Source organism: Panicum virgatum, chromosome 1K (assembly GCF_016808335.1).
Source record: "Panicum virgatum strain AP13 chromosome 1K, P.virgatum_v5, whole genome shotgun sequence".
Taxonomy (NCBI): Eukaryota; Viridiplantae; Streptophyta; class Magnoliopsida; order Poales; family Poaceae; genus Panicum; species Panicum virgatum.
In genome coordinates, this window is record NC_053136.1 from 40,991,967 (window position 1) to 41,017,471 (window position 25,505).

General features: G+C 48.1%; 1 protein-coding gene and 1 long non-coding RNA gene across 3 annotated transcripts; one reads left to right on the forward strand and one right to left on the reverse strand.

Annotated features, from left to right (window-relative positions):
• Window positions 1-643: 643 nt before the first annotated feature.
• LOC120708401 lies at window positions 644-3,877 on the reverse strand. 2 transcript variants are annotated; one of them, XR_005689352.1, is made up of 3 exons: window positions 3,358-3,865; window positions 3,069-3,219; window positions 644-1,092 (listed from the first exon to the last, which is right to left on the reverse strand). It is a non-coding gene; the product is annotated as an uncharacterized LOC120708401 (long non-coding RNA). The 2 variants fall into 2 exon arrangements; XR_005689351.1 differs by lacking the exon at window positions 644-1,092 and having other exon boundaries at window positions 2,920-3,219; window positions 3,358-3,877.
• A 16,399-nt stretch (window positions 3,878-20,276) lies between these two features.
• On the forward strand, window positions 20,277-25,289 carry LOC120708419 (UDP-N-acetylglucosamine transporter UGNT1-like). Its single transcript, XM_039993661.1, has 10 exons — window positions 20,277-20,594; window positions 21,981-22,057; window positions 22,743-22,901; window positions 23,005-23,138; window positions 23,466-23,596; window positions 23,678-23,722; window positions 23,802-23,899; window positions 24,633-24,740; window positions 24,824-24,880; window positions 24,960-25,289. The coding sequence occupies exons 1-10, from the start codon at window positions 20,432-20,434 to the stop codon at window positions 25,032-25,034; spliced, it is 1,047 nt and encodes a 348-aa protein (XP_039849595.1). The 5' UTR covers window positions 20,277-20,431; the 3' UTR covers window positions 25,035-25,289.
• Window positions 25,290-25,505: the final 216 nt, after the last annotated feature.

Genomic DNA, 25,505 nt, shown 5'->3' on the forward strand with positions numbered 1-25,505 from the left:
ACCGGCCGGAGCCTCGCATCGTCAAATTTCAGCCCACTAGTTAGGATGCCGTACTAACGCTACGGGCAAATATCAGACATACAAAAAATATTATCTATAGTTCAAAATGAGAAAATATGTTTCACACAAAGGAAATATAACATAGAGTTATAATATATTTGTGTTGATTACACAACCACATCCATAGAGCAAAATTACAACTTTATGGGATCATAGTAGCTTGCTCGAGCTAACACTATGTGTGACACTTTGTCCATGCACATCAAAACGACCAAAAGACACAAAATTGTGCATCAACAGAATCACCTGGTGGCTTGCCTTCTCTATTTGGTGGCTTGAACATGTAGTGTTGAAGAAAATATCAAGCTCGTCAGTCTATATAGACCATGTAAAGAATAAATGTGAGAAAAAAAAGCACTCAATGATAGTAAGAACATGACTTGTTGACAGAATTGACAGCATTTGTATTGCTACACCTCCTCAGTCAATAATATGAACATCTTTTGGAAAGAAACGCCAAGGGATTGTTCTTTGTTTATACCAAAAAAAAGAGAGAGGAAGAAATGCCAAGATGGCTCTATCTCACAAGCTGATACTGAATGAAGCGATGCAAGCATAGTCATGTATCGCCGCCAGAGGCATCTGAACCATCAAACCCCCAAAAAATTGAGAATATATTTAATTGTGTCCAAGAATCATCGTTCATATGTTTTGCTCACTCTAGAACCTATAAACTGGTAAAAAAAATGATAATATGATTTCTTTACAGTGGGAGCCAAAACGAAAATTTCTAGAAAAGAGATGCTGATGCAATCCCAGCCAATAATATTGAGTTGATTATCTTACGATATGGAAAAAATCTTTTCAAAATGTAGAATACTTCATGTGATTAATTGATCACATACAAATCCCTGCTAATAATGCATAGCCAACAGTGTATTGACTATTGTGTGTCACTTGTCAGACAGGAGAAAAGATCTTCAGGATGTAGTGGTCAGTTTGAAACGGCATACTTTCCTATGCAGCAAGACATCTTGAACAAATGGAACAAGTTACCAAGAAAACATCATCCGTCTTTTAGCCGGTCATAAGCTGAAGTCAAGGCAATATTCATTAGTGTTCAGGTAAACTGCGTAAGCGCGTTACAACGGGAAAGTCTGGCAACCTATAGCAGTACATTATGGGAAAGCATATTTCAAGTAATCTAGCAAAAAAAATGGTAACATATGAAACCTGGTAAAATGCTTAGCTGTTATAGTCCCTCTTTGCTGCTTCATTTTGCCTGTAGCAACACTATCATTTATACAAACTTTAGGTATCTCTCGTAAGTAAAGACTCATCTATGCTAGATGGACAGGACGATGCAAGCACTAAGATGGATAGAACTGAGATTTGCTTTATGTTTTGATAAGCATACTATACTGTTATAGGCTCTAAAAATTGGTAAGAAAATTTGGGTAAAGTGGATGGTGCTAGAACATATATCTTTTTAGTCAGTGCTGATGGAAAAGTTTAATTGCTATCCTGCTTTAATAAAACCTAAGATTGCTTACATCAATTCAACCCAGAGAAAACATGCAGTTTTCCTAAAATCTTAGAACAGTCTTACACTCAGTTTCAGAAATTGGTAGTGTCGATCTAATCAACGGAATTCAGAGTATAATAAAAGCCCGAAACAAATCGTATGATTTGAAACTGCATCACAGCCATAGATAACTTAGCTACAATAATCTGAACCTCAAAAAAAAAACTTGCGGGTAGGAGAATATAGGAACTGTCGTGGTGTTTGTGGTAAACCACAGCCGGGTGGCGGAATGCACCCGCCTAAGCCCAGAGGGTGAGTACTCGGGGGCTAGTTAGTGACTAGTTCGATCTCCATGGAAGAACACGATGAACACAGCAGGTTTAGAGTGGTTCGGGCCGCCGGAGCGTAATACCCTACGTCCACTGTGTGCTGTATTGCTTGAGTCTGGGTGAGCTTGTGTGTATCCTCAGCGGAGTCTCGAGAGAGTCTCAGGATCTGTGTCTGTGTTCTAGCGGGCGTGCTCTCCCTTTTATATGTCCAAGGGGGGCACGTACACTGAGCGGGGGCCCCGACATGTGGACCCGGCGATGTATTATAAACTACACTTTGGCCTTCAATGCCTCAGATCCGGAGATCTTGTCGTCGGCTTCCGTGCGTAGGTTCTGACCAGGGATGGTTTTGAGTTGTCCTGTCAGAGTAGAGTCTAGCCTCTGCAGCCGAGCGTCGAGGTCATGATGAAGCGCCGAACTACTGACTCAGTCACTGTAGCAGCGTGCACTGTTGCTCCAGTCAGTAGCTGGTCATCATGACTCGTCGCCCATGGGCGCGGCGCTGCGTCTTTAGTGCTTGCCTTGGTAACTGACGAGCCGCCTCGGTAACTGGCGATCCACAGTGTGGACTGACAAAAGCTGCCCCGTGCCCAGCGGCAGCAGAGCCTGCCTCAACCACTCGCACTTAATGCGGGTGGGTGAGGGAGCTTCCAGCGGAAGGCTTGCGCCCGCGCCCGCGTCTGCGTGACACGTGGCGGCTCCGGACCCCTCCCGAGCAGCTAGCTGAGCCGAGAGCTCACGGGGGGTCCGGATAGGCACGTGGAGGTCCCGGACGCATCTGCGGGAGTCCGGATGGCACGTGGAGGTCCCGGACCCACCTGCGGGGGTCCGGGTCCGCGGCCACAGGCGCTGAGCATTTCCACCTCTGGGACACGTGGTGACACCGGACCCGTCCCCGAACGGAAAGCGGGTCCGGGACCGTTGGTCCGGTGAGATGGAGTCGGAACCCAGGAGTCCGGCTGCTCAGCTCCTTAGGGCGTAGTTACGGATAACTATGCGAGTCTTGGCACAGTAGGAATGGGTACCCCAGTTGTAGGGTACCGACAGGAACAGATATGCAATGTTTCATGGATCAGGAAACAAGTCAACGATGAACGCAGATGCATGTTGAGGAATGCTATATGATTTCAACAGAGCCCAATATGTGAATAGCTCTCATTGAATCTGAAACACGGAGAAAATTGCAGTTTCCCTAACGCGAGGGAAGGAACTACCTGCAGAAATTGTCGAGCCATTCTTGTGGGAAGTGGCGGCAAAAATGATCCGTTCAGTCCCCAGCCACCGGCAATAGGCCATCGGCCTAGCTAGGCTGTGGCTGCATACCCTCCGCAAGCTTCAGTCGTATGTAGAGATCCATACCATAACCTGAAAAAAGGAAAGGGTGAGATACATAAGACCATAACCTGAAAACATGGCAGCTAAAAGATCGATTACACTTAATGCCAAGGAGAGCACAAGCAAGCAGAATCTCCAAACTCAAATGAGCCCAAATTAACACCATACCGCCAACCCCAGCCTATATCCTCGCCGACAACTCAAATGGGAGCGTATGCTGACCCTAAAGAACTCATACACATGGTATTCGGATACTGTGTAATTCCAAGAATAACGATCAGTAATGAACTGCTGCAAGAAAGCTTCCAAGAATTGCAACAAGATAAAGCAAACAAGATAGTAAGGAAAGATCAATTATAAAAAAAAATATAAGTGACGTTACTTCCTTGACCAGTTAGGCATGAGGGGACAATATTATGATATTGTAAATTGTGGTCACGACTACATGTATGTTTGGGGCAGTGTCAGTTGTTCAGTTCATAATTTGGTTCTAGCTATGCACCACAAGGGTAGCAACTCAAACAGGAAATAGCAAGAATAGTCAGCTACCCAAAACTGAGATTTCAGAGATGAGCACAGCAACCACCATCTTAGCCGCCAGTCTGCTTGGTGAGGACCTGCTGGTGCTGCCTGGTGAGCAGCTGCTCCATGATCCCCGTCGACCCTCCTCCTGAAACCCGCTGCCGCAGCCTGGAACAGAAGGACGACGGGATCAATAAAGAGGATAACGCCCGAAACTTGACCAAATCAAAAGGAATCGCTCCCAAACTTTGCATAGGTGATCTCCGTGGAGTTCGTAAGCTATCCCGAAAGAATCATATCTCAATTCGAACTCAAACTGCAGGAATTTCATATCACGAGCAAGAATGTAGTTTTTCTCACCAAAACGAAATTGGTTCGATTCTTCGTGCTCGTGTTGATTCAATCAAATTCACTCATGGAGTAGCATCAACACATGTCTTTGCACGAATCAAACCAACCAAAAGCTCCCTAAATGCTCGGATTTAAAAAATTGAGCAAAGAATGAGAAAAATTGCACGTGCCTTGTTGGTGGTCGTCGCCTCCTCGTCCGGGATCTGCCGTGCCAGAGGCAGCCGAGTCGCCGGCAGCGGCGCGGCGTCGGCGGCCCGCGGGCCACTGGGGTCGTCGCGCGATGTGGTCGTGGCCTCGAGCCCCTCGACGGAGGTGGCGTCGCTGGGGGCGCGGAAAGGGCCACAGCCTAGCGTCGGCTGCCTGGCTTCGCGCCCCACCCGCCGTGGCCTTACCCAGAGGCGACGGCGGCACGCTGTGCGGGTTTGCCAGTTCAAGGACCGCGCGGGAGTCCGGCGTCTAGAAGAGCAGGCGACGCCAATTTTGGGAAGAAAATGAGTGCGGGGTGGGGGATTCGAACGCGGGGCGCGGCAGAGGGGCGGGCGCGCGGGGCGCGCGCGCGATGGGGTGTCCGCTTCCCCGCGCGTTGAAGCGGATGATCCGGTCCGTTGGATGGAGTTGAAGGTGTGTTAGGAGTGTTGGAAGCCATTGATTTTTACATAGTCGAGATTTTGGGTACAACTTTGTTGGTGCACTGCGAGCTGAATCTCGCGGGGGGGGGGGGGGGGGGGGGGGGCGGGATTAGGTGGCTGTAGTATCATCGCTTTCCGGCAGTGTTTTGGGCAGACTCCAACAGATTGATTTTTTTATTTTTTTTTTTATTTTTTCTCAATATAGGAGATTCATGTCGAAAAAATTACTTCAGCAGATTGATTTTTCATCTCTCTTTCTCTTTTATTTTTTCTCAATCCCCAATAATTTCTCTCCAATCCTCAATAGAAAGGGGAGACATCTCATCTCTCTTTCCATATAGAAAGTGAGAAAATCAATCTACTGGAGCATTTTTTTTCATATATATTGAAATTGAGAAAGGAAATTTCTTATGGTGAGCAAAGAAAAAGAGAAAGATCAATATGTTGGAAGAGCATCCAAACGACAAGAGTAGTGGTGGGGCGTGAGGGCTGGGGTGGGCAATGGTGAACTTACGGCCTGCTTGGTTGCAGGTTATGGATAGCCACGCCACGGCTGTGGTGCCACTGAAGCTTAGCGGCAAATTTCGGCGCCACGCTTGTGACAAAAAAAATTAACTTGCACCTCGAGTAAAAACTGTGCAGATTACTTATCATGTGGCGGCACCAAAGACGAAATGTGACAATTGATGGCGGGCAATTAAACATGCTATCATTTCTGACAAATTACTTATTTTTTATATTCTATATATTTTCTCTCTCCATCATCAATAATATTTTTTACTTTTTTTACTGCAACCGCTAAAAGACAGCCAATGCGAGAGGTAGTAGGCTGTGCATCATTAGAACAGTCTCAATATACAGTGTCATCGCACAGTTATCAAAATTAAAAACTTGATAAATGTAGCGGAGGAGTGTCAGGCCAGTCTTAGTTAGTAGGAGTGTTATTGACACAACTACCAAAACTGAAAACTTGAGAACTGTGCTAGTGGAGTGTCATGGTGATGACACTCCTCTCACGTTTTATGACACTCTTATTTCCTCTCCCATACTATTGGTACTTGCTACAAATTTAATGTCCATGACACTCTTATAACACTCCCACTGAGATTGGCCTAATGGTGATGACACTACTCTCTTTCATGAAACTCATCCTCCTCTCTTCACATAATGACTCTGCTATTTCAGCAGATTTGCTGACTTGGCATGCCATTTAATACTCATGACATTCCTATGATACTTCTATTGAAATTGGCCTCAAACATGTACATATTCGTCATATGCTCGTTCATCTATTTAATTCAGCCCACCAAGCACCCAAAGCACGTACTTCCTCTGTTTCAAATTATAGGTTGTTTGACTTTTTTGACATCAAGTTTAACCACTTGTTTTATTAAAAAAATTGTGCAAAATAGTAAATTTAAGTTATTCTCGAAGAAATTTGTATTGAAAAGCATGCCACAACAAAAGAAGTGATATATTGCATAAATTTTTAAATAATAGAGTGGTTAAATTTGAAGTAAAAAACGACAAACAGTCTATACTTTAGAACGGAGGGAATACTACCCACTTTCTGCTCCATTTCCTCTTCTATTCTTTCTGCTCCACGCTAACCAACTTTCTGCAATGCATAGGCTACACGAGTAGAGGCTCTTCTACGCCTCCCATGATGGGCACCATGGAGAGGTGTAGGGAGTAAGGACTAGGGACTCATCGGAGGAGGGGGGGTGAAGGGTACTTGCCATTCGTCCGCCACCCATTTGAACTCATAGACGCAGGGTAGGCCTATTGTTGACCCCTGCCTTTGTATATTGGATTTTGCGGTAGCATTACATTAACTTATAGGTCCCTAATGTGTTGGTGGAGAGTATCTCTGAGACGGACAAACACTACAACAGTAGGAAAAATGCGCAATAACCAAGTAGGAGGCAATTCTCTCTCTATTCAATCTATCCCATCAATATACAAGATCCAGATATTTATAGGTGACGGTTCACCTACCAATTCCCGTAATTTATACTATAATACCCTCCAACAACTATATTCCTAGAATATTCTAAGGACAAAGCCGTATTTTTACATCATACAGTGGATCACAGCCGGACTTCTACTGTTTCTTGGGCCCGGCTTCGTATGTCATCATTTGCCAACCTGGCCCTCGCCACCTTCGGGGGCTTCGTGCTATCTTCGGCTGACACGACGAAGACCATGACATCCTTGGCTTGTTCTTCGCTTTAATGCTCGCGTTGTTCCATCTTCGCGTGTCCTTGGCTTCTGAGCCAAAGGTCGGCAAAGACCGGCATCCTCTTCGCTCGCCCTCGGTCTTGGCTTCAGCCCAGCGTGCCTTCTTATCTTCGCGCTCCTTCGGCGACCGGACCGAAGGTGGTGTCCCCAACAGTAGCCCCTCGGGGCCACGGTCCGATCTTCAGGAGGGGCGTGGCTTCGACCTCGTGGGTGCCTTCGGCGCCCCGAAGCGCCACCCTTCGGACTAGGCGCCGCAGTGGTGGTCGGCGGGGCGCGGTCCGTGTTGACCTGTATAAATGTTTCGCGCTTCCACCGAAGAGAACAAAAATTTTCGGAGTTAGACCGTTAGTTCGCGCGCAAAATTGGCGGAGAAAATTTTGGCGGGAGAGAGTCTAGGAGCTCGTTCCTTTAGTGCTTGAAGAGACAAACTTGCCCCTCAGTCTGTTCGCCTTAGACGCGTGTTGCGGGGGCGCGGTCGTCTTTTCACTTCGCTGCACTGGCATTCTTGGGTCTGTCGCGCCCGCACCCCCCCCCCCTTTAAATACCGGCGCCGCGACTGTGTGTGTCACTGCTCACAACGCTCGCATTCCGGCCTCCAAGCGTCTCCTCTCGCGAAGGTTCTTTCTGAGCTCATTCTTCTTCGACTCCTTTGGTGCAACGCTTCAAGAAAGTGGCAACCTCGGAACAGTCTGCATCTTCGGAGATGGCGCCAAAGAAAGATCAGTCGAAGGGGCCAATGACCACTGTACTTGGCTTGTCGAAAATGACGCCATCCCTCCTCGACGACCTGGCTCGCCAAGGCTTCGTCTCCGTGGATGATGTCCGCGCACCTCCGACGGGTGAGACCATCGCTCATCCCCGCCCCAACGAAGTGGTCATCTTTCGTGATTTGTTCACCGCCGGTCTTCGGATGCCCCTCGACCCCGTGGTGGTGGACATCTTTTGTTTATTCAAGGTGTACTTGCATCAAATGACTCCTACCTCGATTTTCCAGTTAAATCTATACATGTGGTTGGCGAAGACCTGCCGGTTGTCTCCGAGCGCCGAAGGATTTGCTCGTGCCTTCAGGGTTCATTATCAACCGAAGAAGACTTCCGTACAGTTGACGGGAGGTGCGGAGATATCGGCCATCCCTCAATATGGCTGCTATACCTTTGCCTTCCACAAGAACCTGCCATGCCCGGTGGCTGCAAGCAAGAACAAGTGGGCCAACGATTGGTCATCCCACTGGTTCTATCATAAGGTGGCGTTGCATCCCTCCACGAAGACCCATCCCCTCGTCATCGACCACATTCATGCTCTTGGCAATGTGCCGAAGGTCGCCTCTCACGCCCGAGCCGAAGATGAGCTCTGCTTGCCCTGCTGCGGAAGCTGTCCAAGACCTTCAGCACACGCGATATCATCGAAGAGTTCATCGCATGCGGGTGCTTCCCCGTCAGGGCCGGCTGGGCCATCTCCAGCTGGCTGGCCAAGGATCGATGGATTGAAGGTATTCCAGTACCTGATTTTGTGACCGTCTTCAACCTTCGGGCCGATCATAAGTTTTTATTTCTCTGTTCTTTTTGTGGAGACTAAACGTCCCGCTCTGTTGCTTACATTTTGTGCCTCTTCGTCGATGTAGGGGTGGACCCTGTCGTTATTGAGAGCCGGGCCGACGAAATGGTCGGGTCGGTCTCGAAGGATGAGTACAAAGCCTTGATGGGGCACCTCAGCGGTGTTCGATGGAACTGGGTATTCCACGCTTTGGGCCTCTCCGCTTCCCAGCGGGTGGCCGTGACGAAGCTCGCCGAAGGCCAGGGCGCGGCCCCCACGAATGCTTTGGAGAAGGCGAAGAGAAAGCAAGTGTCTGCCATGGCGGCGCAGAAGAAGCGAGGCCGGCTTCTTGATGATATCTTGCAACAGTCACCTCTGCGGAGCAAAGGTGACTCCGAGGATGGTGTGAGCAGAGACAATAGCCGTCCCTCCGCCGAAGCGCCACCCTTCGCTGTTGAGAAAGTGACACCGCTGAAGGCGGTCCCCCCAAGCATAGACCTTGAGTTCAGCACCGCCCTGGAAAGTGACGACGAGGGGGGCGGCGTAGAGGTGAACATTGAGATTGACTCCCCCCATCGCTCGTCGGCTGCGCGCGAAGCTCCTGTTTCTGGCCAGGATGCCAAGGCGCTATCGTCGGAGGATGAAGGAAGCAGCGGCGAAGGCAGCAACAGCTCCTCGGATAGCAGTAGCTACTTCATCCGTAACGCTGATTCAGAGGCCGTGGCCAACGAGCTGGGTGCGAAGCCCGCGGCCGTGCGTCTTGGCGGCAACATCGTGAAGTCTCTTCGTTTTGAAAGCCGAGACCGCGAGTGCACTCTGTTGGCCGAAGCGGGGGAATCTTTCTGCTTTCCGCTGATGGAAAAAGACCTAATGGAAACTGGGCTGAAGAGCATTCTAGAGAACGCCCAGGACCTGTCGCTCAAGGCCTTCGTGGCCGCGCGGTGCGCGGCCCGCCAGCTGGCGGCCGAAAGCAGCTTGAAGTCTGCTGTCGCGGACCTCGAAGCAAAGGTGGCCGCCCTTGAGCAGGAGAAATCTGCCCTGCAACAACGCCTCGAAAAATCTGCCGCGGAGAGGGACACCCTCGCCTTGGAGCTCTTGGCGACGGCCGAGCGGGCGGTTAAGGCCGAAGACGCAGCGAAGGCTGCGAAGAAACTAGCCGAGGACGTGGAGTCCCATCGTGAGGTGATGCGTACTCGGCTTCGCACCTTCAAGGAAGCTATAAAGATCGGGTCGGAGAAGCTGCAGGAGGAGCTTCCGGACCTCCTTGCCAAGTATGGGCTTGTAGCTCCGGACATGTTTCCGGAGGACACCGATACTGTTGGCCTGGAGTCGTTTTTCCAGTGGCTTCGCGCCTGCAACGCCATGCTCGACGCCGGGGCGTACTTCCACGAAGACATCAGTGCGGTTGTCGCCGTCCGCACCCTGAGCGCCGCGGTATATAGGCTCTTTCCTGCCGAGGCCGGCGCCGCAGGCAGAGTGACGAAGGCCCAGCTCCGCTCCCTCCACGACGCAAGCTTCCACTGGCCGGGCGAGAAGGCGGTCTGTCCGAAGACACTGCCGGCCTTGGCCAAAAATATTGCCAAGAACTTCATGGATCACTTCTTCAAGGGAGAAGGTCATGCTATTGTGCGACGTGAGGTCGAGCGCATGAAGCCCCAGGTGACTGTTCGTTTTTCCTCTATTGCGTTGCTTCTTCGTTTTGTAGTATGCTCACTGTTTCTAGTCCTTGTTGTTCAGCTCCAGGCCAAAGCCGATGCTATCACGGAGCCCATCGTCACCGAAGTTGCGTCGACTGCGGCTGCTGAAGGACTTGTGGGTGGGGGTGGGCAGTCTGGTGGGACTGCTGTGCCACCTTCTGGCGAAGACGGTCGTGGAACTGCCGACGGAGCCCCAGCACCCGAAGGCCAAACACGGGCGTCCTCTTCTCACCCTTCGGCTGGCGAGGTGTGAGGGTCATTGTCGGCGATTGTGTAGAGGTCTTTTGGTTGTAATTAATACTTTTTGTAAACTAACACCTTCGGTGTCTGCGCAGGACCCTGCATTGGCCCCTGCGCAGGTGACCGAAGGGATTCTTACTCGAGTTCTGAAACGAGGAGACTTTTTTGTTGCCAGTGCGTCTTGGGCGAAGTTCCATGCCCGTCAACCTTGGCTATCATTTAAAGATTTTTGGGCATATAGGAAACATATTTACGAGTACCGCAATGCCGATACGAAGCACTTTTTTGTTGAGTTCCAGCGCGGTCTAGAGAAGCACGCGAAGATTCTTGCTGACCGTGCTCTTCGTCGCGAAATAAAGCGAATTCTCGACACCGATAGACCGTATAGTGCTCCCACTGGTCTCCTCGAACCAAAACCGGAATCAATGGACGAAGAGCCACTATCTCCACATGAATTTATGTATCGTCACAAAGGCATCTTCGACGAGTGCTCTAGTTAATGTTGTGTTGCCCTCAATTTCAAGGGACGACTTCGAAGCATTTCTTCGCCGAACAGCTGAAGAAATATTAGATACTGCGGTCCGCGAAGTCATATCTGAGGTGGCCCACATTGTCTTCGAGGAAGAGGCCTCGGATTAATGTGTAACTTATTATTGTCTTTTCGCTTTTGCGCGAGGTATGTTCTTATTGTAATGGAAACAGAACTTGTATTTCATGTATTATTTGTAATGGATGTATGCTTCTTTCCCGTTTGTCCTTCGACTGTGCAAAAATATATGTTGCGAAGCGCCCCCCCACTTTGCGCGGGCGAGGGGACAAACGTGTTTTGTTTCTTTCTTCGGCAACGACGTCGCGCGTGAATTTGTTTTGCGAAGCGCCACCCCCCCCCTTCGCTCGACTGGCGGGGATGATGAGCTTTTGCGGCGGATTTTAGCCCCTTCGGCCTTTTGTTTTGATTATGCACACCTAGGCTTCGGCCTTGCACGATGAAAGTTTTCCGCCTTCGAGCTTTGCGCGTAAGGACTTTCACAGGGGTCCTTCGGCTCTTTAGCCGGAGAGGGTCGCGCCTAGCCTTCGGCTTTCGCGCGATAGAACTTTCCACCTTAGGCTTTCGCACATAAGGACTTTGTTAGGGGACCTTCGGCTCTTTAGCCGGAGAGGGTCGCTCCTAGCATTCAGCTTTCGTGCGACAGGACTTTCCACCCTTCGCTCTTCATGCGAAGAGATTTATATTAATTCTTTTGGAAGTGAAGCTAAGAGGAGCGAAGCCCCTATTCGGGATTACACCTCGTGCTTACTTCTTTCGAGCGCTAATGCTTTTGATTTGCGCCGATGACTCCCCTTGTCAATTTGACGAAGAGGGATAGACGCTTCGGCGCCTTTCCCAGCGTACCTGTTCCTTCGAGATTCTTTTGCGGGAGGCCTTGTTTATATTTCACAAGGGGTTACATAGCGTTCCGCCTCATTAAAAACCTCACACCTTCGGCTCCCAATTTGGATGCGCGAAGGTTTTCCCTGTGAGGAAAAGAGTACGGGCCCTTCGGTACAACGTGCGAATCTTCGCAAATGTGAAAAGAAATTGCATGAAAAGAAAATCTACTCTACGAGCCCCTTCGGTTATTTTCCTCCGGTGGCTCTTACACATTTCCTAAACATAGTACTTTTGTAGCATGTCCTTGTTCCATGAGTATGGGTCTTCGGTGCCTTCCAGCATGCGGAGCCTGCAGGCCTCCGGCTTTACCATGGATGCGACGATGAATGGGCCTTCCCACTTGCTGTGCATCTTGCCTTTCTGCTTTGCCTTTGGGATTCTTCGGAGCACCAGATCACCCTCTTTGATGTCTCTAGGCCTCACATTCTTGTTTTTCCACTTTCGCGTCTCTTCTTGATACTTGCCCAAGTTAATTGCCGCTTATATCTTGCCTACTTCGATCGTGTCAATCTAAGGCTTCATGTCTTCTTCAATGTTGTCTGCCCCTTCAGCTATTCTCCACGATTTGAGCTTGATTTCTTCGGGTGTTACGGCTTCTTCGCCGTACAAAAGCTTGAATGGGGTAAATTTCATGGCCCTAGACTCTGTTGTGTTAGGAGACCATATCACCCTCGGCAATTCGTTCGCCCATTTCCACTTCGGCAGTTCGGTGATATTTTTCTTGATGCCTACGAAAATGATGCCGTTGGCCCTATCCACCACGCCATTTGACTGTGGGTGGTAGACCGAAGCGAAGCATAAGTTAGTGCCCAGCTGGGTGCTGAACTGCCTGAAAGTTGCACAGTCGAACTGCTTGCCATTGTCCACTGTAACCTTCTTCGGAACCCCGAAGCGGAAGACAATGTTCTGCCAGAAGAATTTCTATAGGGCTCCAGCCATGATGTCTCTGAGCGCCTTGGCTTCGACCCATTTGGAGAAGTATTCAACTGCCACAGCGGCATACTTATAGTTCCCCAGGGCTGTAGGTAATGGCCCAACAATATCAATGCCCCATCGCGCAAGGGGCCACACCGGAGGCAATAGCTGCACTTTGTCTGGTGGAAATTTGTTGTATGGGGCATGCTTTTGGCAGTTTGGGCATGTGCGAACCACATCTTAGGCGTCCGCAACGGCCGAAGGCCAGTAAAATCCTTCGCGGAAAGCTTTGCCTACTAGGGCCTCGTCGCGATGTGCGAAGAGCACATCCCTGCATGTATCTCTTCGAGTAGCTGTTTGCCTTCTTCTCGCGAAATGCATTTTAGGAGTGGTGCGCAGAAACCCCCCCCCTCAATATAGCTCTTCGCCCATGATTCTATAATTTCGGGCGCGAAGCGCCATCCTCTTTTCTTCCTTCTCGTCCTCCGGGACGAAGTGTCCGCGAAGGTAGGCCATGATGGTGGCCCTCCAGTCTTCGCTGGTTATCGCGTTGATGAACTTTGCTAGCTCTTCGGCACAATTGACGGAGGCTTATTTCAATGTTTCAAAGAACACATCCGACGGCAAAGGATCACATTGTGCTGCTACCTTCGCCAGCTGATCGGCTTGCTTGTTCTTCGTTCTAGAAAAACTACGTATACTGAACCCGAGAAAATATATTTCTCCATACTTCGCACTGCTGCTAAGTACTTCGCCGATTCCGGGTTCAGTGCTCTGTTGGACTTATTGACGTGGCCTGTGATCAATTCTGAATCAGACCTTATTGATAATCTTCGCGCGCCCAGCGCTCTTGCTTTCCGAAGACCCAAGAGAAGTCCTTTGTACTCTGACATTGTTAGTGCACCCCTTAAAGTCTAGTCTGACTGCATATTTCATTTGTGTCCCCGAAGGTGCTGTCAATACTGCCGAAGCCCCTACTCTGTCTCTCTGATAAGCCCCATCACACTCGAGCTGCCATATTGTTTCTATCTTCGGCTGTTCTTGCGAAGGTGTAGCTGGAGTCCAGTCTGCGATGAAATCTGCCAAGACCTTTGACTTGATTGTGAATCTGGAGACGAAGTCAATGGTGTGTTCGGTTAACTGCGTAGCCCATTTCCCGATTCTGCCAGAGGCTTCTCTATTTTCAAACATGTCCCGAAGTGGGAAAGAGGTCGGGACCTTGATCTTGTGGCTCTGGAAGTAATAGCGAAGCTTTCGTGCTGCCATGACGACCGCATATGTCATCTTCTCCATTTCTGAATACAACAGTTTTGATCCGTTTAAGGCTTCGGAGACGAAGTATATGGTCACCTGTGTCAATGCCCCTTCGATCGTGCGCTCTTCGACGAGAGCAGCACTTACGACTGCGCCTGATGTGAAGATGTATAACAACAACTCCGCTTTCTCTGAAGGGCTGGACATGACTGTCAATTTTTCAATATATTGCTTGAGGTCTTCGAAGGCCTTCGCCTGATCTTCGCCCCATTCCATGTTGCCGGAGCCTTTCAGTGCTTTAAAAAATGGAAGGCACTTCTCCGCTAACTTCGAGATAAATCGGTTCAGCGATGCCAACCTGCCCGTTAACTTCTGCACCCCCTTTCTTGTGGTTGGCGGTTTCATCCGCCTAATGGCTTCGATCTTCTCCGGGTTTGCCTCGATTCCCTTTTCAGTAATCATGCAGCCCAACAATTTGCCTCTTCGAACGCCGAAGACACACTTTTCCGGGTTCAGCTTTAGGCCATGGCGGCGAAGGTTCGCGAATGTTTCGCGAAGGTCTTGAATATGAATATGATCCTCCTTCTTCCTGCTTCGGACAATCACATCATCGACATATGCAGAGATGTTCCTCCCCCAATTGATCCCCCAGTACTTTCTTGATCATTCTGTTGAAAGTGCATCCGGCATTGCGAAGGCCCTCTGGCATTCTCACGTAGCAGTATGTCCCGAAGGGAGTAGTGAAACTCGTTTTTTCTTCGTCTGCCTTGTTCATGAAGATCTGGTGATAGCCGGAGAAACAATCCAACATGCTGAGCATCTCCGAGCAAGCTGCCGCATCGACCGAGGTGTCAATGCACGGTAGTGGGTACTCATCCTTTGGACATGCCTTGTTGAGGATTGTGAAGTCTATGCACATTCGCCACTTCCCGTTCTTCTTCGGCACCATGACAACACTTGCCAGCCATTCCGGATATTGGACTTCGAGGATGACGCCTGCGTCCAGCAATTTTTACACTTCAGCTTGAGCTGCTTTCTGCCTTTCTTCGGACATTGACCTTTGGCCCTGCTTTACTGGCTTCGCCTTCGGGTTTACCTTGAGCGTGTGCTCAATGACCGCTCGACTGACTCCTCGCAGATCTAATGAGGACCAAACGAACACATCCTGATTGTTGCGGAGGAACTGTATGAGTCTGGCCTCTTCAGCCTCTTCGAGCCCCTTTCCGATGATTACCATCCGGTCGGGCACATCTTTGCATAAGGGTACCTTCTTCGTATGTTCTGCCGGAGATACTCCTCCTGACTCCTATGGCTCTTCATTGTTTGCAGCATCGGTGTCCTCATCCGATGTTTCAATGACATAGACATTCTTGTTTGCGGTTGATGCATTGTCTTCGCACCTTCTTGCTTCTTCCTGGTTACCGAAGACTGTGATTACTCCTCCGGCTGGGGGCAGCTTCATGCATAAATACGACTGATTGATTACTGCTACGAATTTGACCAAGGTGTTATGGCTGAAGATGGCATTGTTAAGGTAGTTGATGTCGACCACATCAAAAGTTATTGCTTCGGTTCTCTGTGTTGTGCCTTCGCCGAATGTGACGTTGAGCTCTATCTTGCCTAGAGTTTCGATTCTTTTGCCTCCGAAGCCAATGAGCGGGTACTATGACCTCTGCAAGGCTTTTTCTGTGAGGCCCATTTTGACAAAGCACTGCCATACGAGGATGTCTGCGGAGCTCCCATTATCCACCAAGATTCTCCCTACATCATTCCCTGCGAAGTGCACTGAATTCTTGCCGATGTTAGCCCTGATGACGAGGGGGCCATTATGTGGGTAGTGTTGCAGCCGAAGATCTACCTGTGTGAAGGATATTGGGACATGTGACCAAGTTGTTCGGAAGCATTTGCCTTCGCTGACATGAGAGACAGTTCTGAAGTATACTTTGCGTTGTCTCTTCGTCTCAAGCATTGGTTCATTGGATTCTCCGGACATGGCATTGATGATGTTAACCCTGCTGCGGGAGGGTCCATCGTTTGCTCTTTCTGGTATCTGCCCTGGCTCGAGCTTTGGAGGCGGGGGTAGACTTGCTGGGTCATAAGACTGTGGCATGGACCTCCTCGACCATGTTTGACTGTAAGGCGGAGGGGGTAGCATTGGCACTGGCTGTTGCGGAGGTGGTGCCTGGTGCACGTATGGCAGTGGGTTGTAGTTGCAGACCGGGTATGACACCGGTCAATTTGGTGTGGGGGTCCAAGTTGTAGCCGTTGTCGAAGATTGTTGCGGCACCTGCGAGGTGTGATTAACTAGCTTCGCTGGCTGGGAGTTTAGCCGATCAAACTCTTCTTTCCTCTCAATGGCGAAGGGGCATTCATTTGTCTAATGGCCTTTGTCCTTGCCATGGAAATAACAAAAAGGGGTCTTCTCTCTTCGGCCACCATTGTCTCTTCGATTCTTTTGGTGTCGCTCTTCGCGATGGTGACGATCATCGCGGCTGGACCTTTCCTCGTGATGGTCCCTCTCGTCCTTCCCTCGGTGATGGTGTTTGGACTCTCGGGGTTCTTCTTCGGACACGTTGTTCACTGTTCTCTTGTGCTTCGCCTCATCAGTGTGCCACAGTTTTGAGTGGGACCTTTCGCTGCTTCGTGACTTCTTCTGCTCGTTCTTCTCCTCGAGCCTTCTCCTCTTCGCTCTGTCAGATATGCAATATTCTTGCATTATCTCGAATAGTTTAGTGATTGTCTTCGGCTTGCGCCGGAATATGTATTCTCAGCATGGGCCCAGGTTGATCCCGTTCACCACTGAGTCGATGATGCTCTGGTCAGCAACATTTGGTCCTCTTGTGCGAAGCTTCATGATGTTCTGAAGGTACTCCTGTAGAGTCATGCATCCTTGCTTCAAGTTGTAGAAATCACATGATGTGACTTCGTCGTGCCTTACGGCTCGGAAACTTGCACGCTACTCTGAGCAAAGCTGGTTCCATGACAATATTCTCCTTGGTGGTATGTTTGCATACCATCGCTGGGCCAGGCCTCGCAGTGCGAGAACGAGTGCCTTCGCCTTGCACGTGGTTCCTCCTCCTAAGGCTTCTATTGTAGCTTCGTACTTGAGGAGGAACTCTTCGGGATCTGACTCCCCATCAAACTATGGCAGCACTGCTGGATTGAAGCGATGAGGCCATTGTATTTCCTCCAGTTCTTCGGATAGTGGTGTTCTTCGCTGATGGCTTCTCCGGCAGTGCTCTTCGCCGTCCGACTCGGAACGGTCAGAGATCTCTTCAATTGGTATGATTCTTGAGCGGACCCTTGGTGGCTCGTGTTGCTGTGGGTTGGTCGCGGCCATCTCCTTCGGCGGCGGCGGCTGTGGTGCTTGCATTTTCTCAAGCTGCAAACGTTGCGCGCATAGCTTTTCTTGCAGCGCCTTGCAGCGAAGCTCCTCCTCCCTCAACTTGTTGTACTGCTCCAGACGCTCTGCTTCGGTGAGCATGGTCTCCTTCCCCTTCACTCTTGTTATCATCTGTCGCTCCGAAGGCTCTGCTTCCGAGGCCTGCAGTTGAGCCCTTCGTGCCTCTTCGATGCGAGCGTCGATGCGGCGCATCGCCGCAATGTCTTCGGCTGAGACACCGAGGTCGAGGAGGTTGACTTCAAGCTGGCCGTCTGCGATGGTATCGACGGAGACGCCGTCGCTGTTGTTCCCGTTGGCCTACGTCGCCGCCGCTTCGCCCTGCGAAGGTGTTGTTGTCATCGTCGTCATCGTCGTGTCCTCCGAAGTGGCTCCTGTGGTTCCCTTCTTCTTCGTCGCCGCCATGTGGTGTATCGAACCGACGGGTGGTCGCCAAACTGTTGGTGGAGAGTGTCTCCGGGACGGACAAACACTACAACAGTAGGAAAAATGCGCAATAACCAAGTAGGAGGCAATTCTCTCTCTATTCAATCTGTCACATCAATGTACAAGATCCGGTATTTATAGGTGACGGTTCACCTACCAATCCCCGTAATTTACACTATAATACCCTCCAACAATTATATTCCTGGAATATTCTAAGGACAAGGCTGTATTTTTACATCATACAGTGGATCACAGTTGGACTTCTACTGTTTCTTGGGCCCGGCTTCGTACGTCAACATTTGCTAACCTGGCCATCACCACCTTCGGGGGCTTCGTGCTATCTTCGGCTGACCCGACGAAGACCATGACGTCCTTCGCTCGTTCTTCGCTTTAATGCTCGCGTTGTTCCATCTTCGCGTGTCCTCAGCTTCCGAGCCGAAGGTCGGCGAAGACCGGCATCCTCTTTGCTCGCCCTCGGTCTTGGCTTCAGCCCAGCGTGCCTTCTTATCTTCGCGCTCCTTCGGCGACCGGACCGAAGGTGGTGTTCCCAACAAAATGCAACAAGAAGTGACTTAGCGTAGTATTTGAAATTTCGTCCAAATTAAACTTTTGATTTGTCTTGAAGATTTTTTTCTTGATAATATTAAGAAACAACTAAAGTTCTTGAGCAGCAAAGTTGAACCATTTGCTTAAGATTTTTAAGCAACAAAAGTTCTTTAGCAGTAATTTTTTTTGATGAAATCTTTAGCAGCAAAATTAAACCTTGGTTTGCCTCAAAATTTTGGAGTGCCTATATTAGGTAACGAATCAAGTTCCCGAACAACAAAATTAAACCTTGATTTTGCCTCAAGATTTTTGAGTGCTGAAATTAAATAGCGAATCAAGTTCCTAAGCAACAAAATTAAACCTTGATTTTTGCTTCCAGCTTTTGGAGCGCATATTTTAAGCCACCAGTAAATAAAAGTTTTCGACTGGCGAAATTAAACCTGGTTCTCGATTTCTTTCTTAATGCTTATTTTAAGCAGCAGACAAAGCGCTCGCGGACAATCAGGGGATGCACCTCTATCTCTCTCTCCTTGCGCGTTACTCCTAAGAAACAACGACGGCACAGTGGATGCGCAATCTCCATATCCATCCATAATAATAAGGAAAGAAATTGCAAACGATATCCGTATCCTCCAATTACTTCCCTTTTGAGTGACGACCGAATGCTATCGCTGATCTGATCCTCGATCCGTTGAACCTGCAGGCCCTTTGCTCGGGCGGATCGGACGCAGCACGAGTATCCCTTTCCTTTAGGCGCATCCCATCAGATCGGCGACGCACAGCGCCACCGTATCCCGGCTGGTGGATCGCTGGATCTCATCCCCTCCCCCCAGGATTTGCTTGTTTAATCGGGGTCCCCCGGCTCGGCGCCGTCAGTGCCCCGGGGCGACATCGCACACTTTACTGGCGGCCGGCCCCTGTTCCCGTCCGATGCTTTGTGATCCCGACGCGATCGCGATGTGACCAACACGCGCGAAGTAACCAAACGTGACAGCGAGAGGCAGGCCAGGCAACTAGCCAAAGCGCGCACCTCCCCGTCCCGTTCGCTCCCGATAAAAAGGCAGCCGCCGCGCTGGCCGGGCAAGCCTTGGCAGGCGCGGGCGCGGGCGCGGGCGCGGCAGAACCTTCCGCGGGCAGCCGAGCCGCTGACCGGTGACCGCCGCGCCGCCGAGTCAGTCGGTCGCCGGGGCGAGAGCGAGACAGCCAGGCAAGACCAGGGTTTTTTTATCCGACCGTTTGGACCGAACCGCCGGCGCCCGGTTCCGGCTAACCGGTCCGGTTTGATCGGTTACCGGTAAAAACCGGTCAAATTCAAATTTGAATTCAAAACCCGCAGTTATACCGGTTTCGAACGGCTAACCGGCCGGTTAGACCGGTTTACCGGTCCGGTTTGACCGGTTACCGGTCGGTTTGACTGGTAACCCGCTAAATTCAATTTTTTTTCTTTTTTTGTTTAAATTCAAATATCCGCAAAGTATACTAAATGAATGTTTGTATAACATGTTTTAGCCTAAATGAACCCTCCAACCTTTTTTTACTACTTTTACATTGCATTTGTATACTTTTGTATGCACGTTTTTTTGTTTAACTTCAAATGCTCGCAAAGTATACTAAATGAACGAATATTTGAAAAAATTTGACATCATTAAATTCGTCGCAACTTGAAGTATTTTTAAGATTTTTTTGGAATTTTTCTATTTTTTAGAATTCAAATTTAAAATTTGAATTGGGACCGGTTTAAAACCGGTCGGAACCGGAACCGGTCCGGGCCGGTTAGATCGGTAACCACGGTAACCGGACCGGTTCCGGCCGGTTTGGTGAACCCTGGGCAAGACAGGGCACCCCACCCGTTACCAGCGCGGCGCGTCGCAGCGAACAAAACGGCCAGTTCTGCATCGGGCAAGCCAGGGGCCAAGTGGGGGTGAGGGGACAGACGAAATATCCTCCAGGCAGCTCCTCTCGTCTCCGTTCTTCCTCGGCGTGCTCGCGGGCGGGCGGGCGGGAGGGAGGGGGCGAGGCGGATCGGGAGGAGGGGATCCCGGCGTCCCGGGCGGAGATGGCGAAGGGCGGCGGGGAGAGGGGCGCGCTGCTGCCGGTCTCGGCGGACGACGGGAAGGGCAACGGCGGGGGCGGGGCCGGCGAGGACGCCGCGCTCTTCAAGGGGTCCGCCATGACCCGCCGTGGCGCCGTCGCCGCGCTCTCCTACATGGCGTGCTCAGGTACGTGCCGCGCCCGATCCGCGCCCTCCCGGGCGGTTTTGGCTGCTTCCTTCGGCGGCGGTGCGGTAACTGGTCGCGGCTGGGGTCGTGTTGCTTTGTTCGTCGGGTTCAGCGAATTTGGGGTCGGGACTCGGGAGAGCACCTGCATCACGTGTGAGGGACTTGTTGCTTGTGCTACTCGTCACTCCTTCTGTCGAATTCAGCTACTAGCCTTTTGGGGGGTTCGTGCAGGATGGTTGACTTGGGTTTTGAGCTTTTCCGCAACACGACCGAACTTTTGGGAGCAGACCATTTTCGTAATTCGGTTGCTACGGGTTATACGGAAAGTGCATAGTACATACTCCGTACATTTTTGTGAAATTCTAAAAGTAGGATCCGGGCTATTTTCATTCAGATAATTGGATCTGCCATCATGGTGAATCAGTGAATGTGTGAAATACTGTGCCCCGTTGTCTGCCTGAGTAGGTCTATGTGTATTACTTGGGCACTCTTGTAGAATAACATGGCCCTTGAATCCTGTTGGGATACAATTGAGAATGTAATAGGTCATCAGTGAAGTTAGTAAGATATCTGGGTGGCACCTGTGTCAAACAGAAATCAGACGGAGGCCTGTTAGGAAGCATGGTCCCCTGTTATATGATGTACTTGTTAGTTTGGTGCTGATTATAGGATGTAAATAGCTTCAATTCCCTGTTTGTGTGGTGCTACAATTGGATAAGAATAGCTATTCGATAGATCAGGCACATCATTGTCATCATCTAACTAACTAACTAGCCTTTTGAACTGAAACCTTCCCATTTGTCATTGTTTGCATGAAGAATTAGAAGAAAGTAAGGTGGTCCCACTGAGGAAAAACACGAGAGAAATCAGTAAACCATTTTCTCTTTCAAGAAAAATTGAGTGTGGAGGGTTTATGAGTTATCGATAAGCGACAAATGAGTTTTGGGTTGCTCAGATAAACTTAATGCATTTATTATCTGTGTTTACTGGAGGTTGTAGAACAGTGAATGGGTTATCATAATTGGGATGGCTATGTTCGAGTGACTCATCATACCCTTCTCCCCTTTTGGATTCATGACTAAAACTGCACAGCAATTTTATATTCATGACTTACACTGCACTGCAATCCACTGTTGCATTCAAAATCATTCATCTAAAGCAATCGCTGCTGTGAAATGGGACATCATTTTTGCTGATAATACCAGTTGAAGTGGTAGGGCAAAATGCATCATAGCCAGTTTTACTTGAATAACCACTGGATCTTAATTTTGGTTTGCTTCAGTTGCTTAATTTTGGGAAAATGGGGAGTGTGTTGGTTTTGTTTCTTTTTCTATTTTGAGATCTCAGACACTGTTGTACTCATTTTGTTGACTTTTTGATTTGCAGTGTTGCTAGTGATGTTCAACAAAGCAGCTCTATCTTCGTATAATTTCCCTTGTGCAAATGTCATCACACTCCTTCAGGTACTTTATGTGTTCTGATAAAATCTGTGGTGTGCATGCTTCTTGTGTTTCTTCTGGATGAATGTTTCACCTAAGAATTTCAACTTCACAACAGAGCACATAGAAGTTTCATGTTTGTATTCCAAAGAATTTGTTGCAAACGCTTTCTTACAAGTTCTTAATGTTGCATGGATCTTCCACTGGTAACTGATTTTCCAATGGACACCAGAAGAACAAATCCCACCCAGGATTGTTCTAAATTGGAACTGATGAGCAGTATTCCTGTGGGGTCCAGATGGGAATCTCATTTGTGATGGTACCTGGGTGATCTGCTAGAATTCAACATCTAAGTTCAAGAAACCAAACTGCCTGGGGAAAAGTGGGGACTGTATATGTTCCTCTCTAAGTCTTTTTTTTATTAATTTATTATTTGAAATTTGAAAGCCTGGGCTAGTCAACCCATGGTAGATTCAAATAACATCCAAGTCATCTTTAGTTTTATATTGAGAATGATCCAATTCTTGCTTGATTTCACATTTGATCTTGCTTTGGAAATAGTGGCTCCCAGATCTTGAGGTAGCTGTTGATGAATATGGCTTTATAAAACCTTCCTTGTCTTTAGATGTCTTTTGATTAAATTTGTTTGCATCTTTATTCTTTTGTTTGTGTACTTCTTTCTTTCATAACACTTGGCAAATATGTGCAGATGGTGTGCTCAACATGTCTTCTTTATGTTCTAAGACGGTTAAAGATCATCTCCTTCACAAATAGTGATCCATCAGTGCCTTCTGATTCACTATTCTTTGTGCCCTTTAGGATATTGTTGCGCACCACACCTCTTTCTTTGGCTTATTTACTCTACATGGTATGCTGACTCCCTTACTTACAAATTAATTAAACTGTATAATGCATTGCTTAATGCTTAATCACTTTAATTTCTGGCTCGTGTTTCCATTCTTGGTAAAAAGCTAGCTTCAATGGAATCTGTCCGTGGAGTCAACATTCCTATGTACACAACTCTTCGGCGCACAACAGTAGTGTTTACCATGACCATGGAGTATTTCTTGGCCAAGCAGAAGCACACCCCACCCATAATAGGCAGGTAAATGTATAGGCATTTATATGGTTTGTTTTCTTCAATCTCAATATTGTTAGCACTAAGCATGTTCTAAAATGAATTGTATCCAGTAGTTAGCTAATATAAGCATCATTCATTTGATCCACAAATGTCCTAGTCAGTGTTATATTTCAGCACATTATCATTTTTTCAGAAGTCTTTGATTTATATAATTATATTTATTCTATCTAGTATTAATAAGTTCCTGTGCCTACTGCTGTACCTCTACTCATTTATCTGGGTACTGCATTTGCTATGCTGAATGCTTTCAGGACTTCTTAATGTTCTGAATCTGTTATGTTCCATTATCAGTGTGGCTTTGATCGTATTCGGAGCGTTTGTTGCTGGAGCTCGAGACTTGTCATTTGATGCTCGTGGGTATGCCATTGTCTTTGTGGCCAACATTACAACTGCTGTTTATCTTGCTACTATAAACCGTATAGGTAAAGCAGTTGCCTTTTCCAACTTATACTGTCGTTTCAACTTAGATAATCTTTCTGACCAGATGTTTTGTGTTTTTCTAGGAAAATCTAGTGGTCTCAATAGCTTTGGCCTGATGTGGTGCAATGGTATTATTTTGGTTTCCATTAACTTCAGATCAAACTTCATATGCTTTAAAGTCTTATATCCTGTCTGTCTGTATTTCAGGACTTGTCTGTGGACCTTCAGTACTGTTCTTGACATATATCCAGGGTGACCTAAAGAGGGCCATGGAATTTCCGTACCTTCAGTCCCCTGGGTTTCAGGTAACACTATGGACTAAAAGCTAATTTTTACATTGCCAACCTTCTGTTGTCAGTTTTTGAGGATGCAGATACAAACGTCAAAAACACACATCATGTCAATTTGTTAGCCGCTAGCCAGTTAATCCTTGGACTCATGTTGTATCTCGAATTTTCGCTTACACCACTTCGATCTGTTTCTTTCCACTATCTTTAAAAGCACTCGGACCCAGAAATTAGCTTTGCTTGTGCATGTTACTTTAACATCTGATCACTATCTTGGGTGTAAGTCACATAGTCTGAGCCAACAGTACACTACCACTAGCTTTGCTGGTGCAGTGGCGCTGGTAAGTTTTGATAATACCACCCTCTATTACCATCAATCATGTTTTAAATTTACGTATAATTATTTATAATACCACAACAGGAAACACACTTCATCCTCTTCCAAAGTGATTTGTTGATATTGGCTGTCTCTAGTTTTGAAACATCGAAGTTCTTTCAATCGTTCTAAGGATACAGCATGTGTTACTATTGTGTTACTATTGTATAGATATAGATGATATCGAGGTCACTTTTACATGTTAATTTGTGATTTTTGTGCTAATTTAGTGCTCAAAACAGGCAGACAAAAAAAGTATGATTCTTCTCTTGCTAAAATAGTGAGTAGGGCCAAATAATTCGTCTTGTCATGTAGAGCCTTTGATGTGACGCTATGGATGCTGGCATGCCGCTAATAATCCATTTTCACTTGTAGGCTGTGCTGCTATTTTCATGCATCCTAGCATTTCTGCTGAACTACACCATCTTCTGGAATACGATCCTGAATTCTGCACTCACACAATCAATGTGTGGTAACTTGAAGGTAGGCCTATTGTCAAGTTATTCCACTCTACCGAACATTTATAAAAATATTATCTAGTGGTGTTCATTTTTGTATTTCTGCAGGATTTCTTCACAGTTGGGATCGGTTGGGTACTCTTTGGTGGTCTGCCTTTTGATCTGGTAAGTTTTGAGCTTTTTTCTTGCATGCCATTAACTCTTTAATCCCATCCTGAGTACTAACCCGTGTTTTGTATGGCAGCTCAATGTTATTGGGCAAGGCCTAGGCTTCCTGGGCTCTGGATTGTATGCCTACTGCAAGATCAAAGGAAAGTAGGCATCTCAGATCAAATGGAAGTAGATATTGGTGTTTAACTGAGAGGGGCCAGTGTGCTTTAACCAAAATAGCGTTGTTCAGCTGTTTGCTCCTGCATACGGGAGAGAAATTTTGTAGGTTTTCTTCTATGTATAAACTTTAAGTTCATGAATACAAGAATGACCAAGGAAATAGAGTATACCGAGATTTGACTGCTGATGTATGATCGCTTCTCTTTTATAACCTAGAATAACAATGGAGAATACCTATTGTGCATTAACTTTTAGTAGAACATGTAAAAGGAAAATAGTATAGAACGATCTGATCGATTGCTCTACTCCCGGACACGTTCAGTTGCCCACGTGCAACCATCTATAGATATACAACATCAAAACATTTCGTTTGGCAAAATATGGAGTTCAGAAGCACCAAAATGCTGTATCTTTCGTTTTCAGCATACTATTTTCTGAGTAGCATCACTGTTGGAATCTA

What these genes read in the sequence shown, in the direction of transcription:
- LOC120708419 (XM_039993661.1), top strand. Translation starts at nt 20,432, where the DNA reads ATGGCGAAGGGCGGCGGGGAGAGGGGCGCGCTGCTGCCGGTCTCGGCG. An exon ending in TGGCTTATTTACTCTACATG is followed by an intron (nt 22,902 to 23,004) that starts GTATGCTGACTC and finishes CTTGGTAAAAAG; the next exon opens with CTAGCTTCAATGGAATCTGT. An exon ending in TGCTACTATAAACCGTATAG is followed by an intron (nt 23,597 to 23,677) that starts GTAAAGCAGTTG and finishes GTGTTTTTCTAG; the next exon opens with GAAAATCTAGTGGTCTCAAT.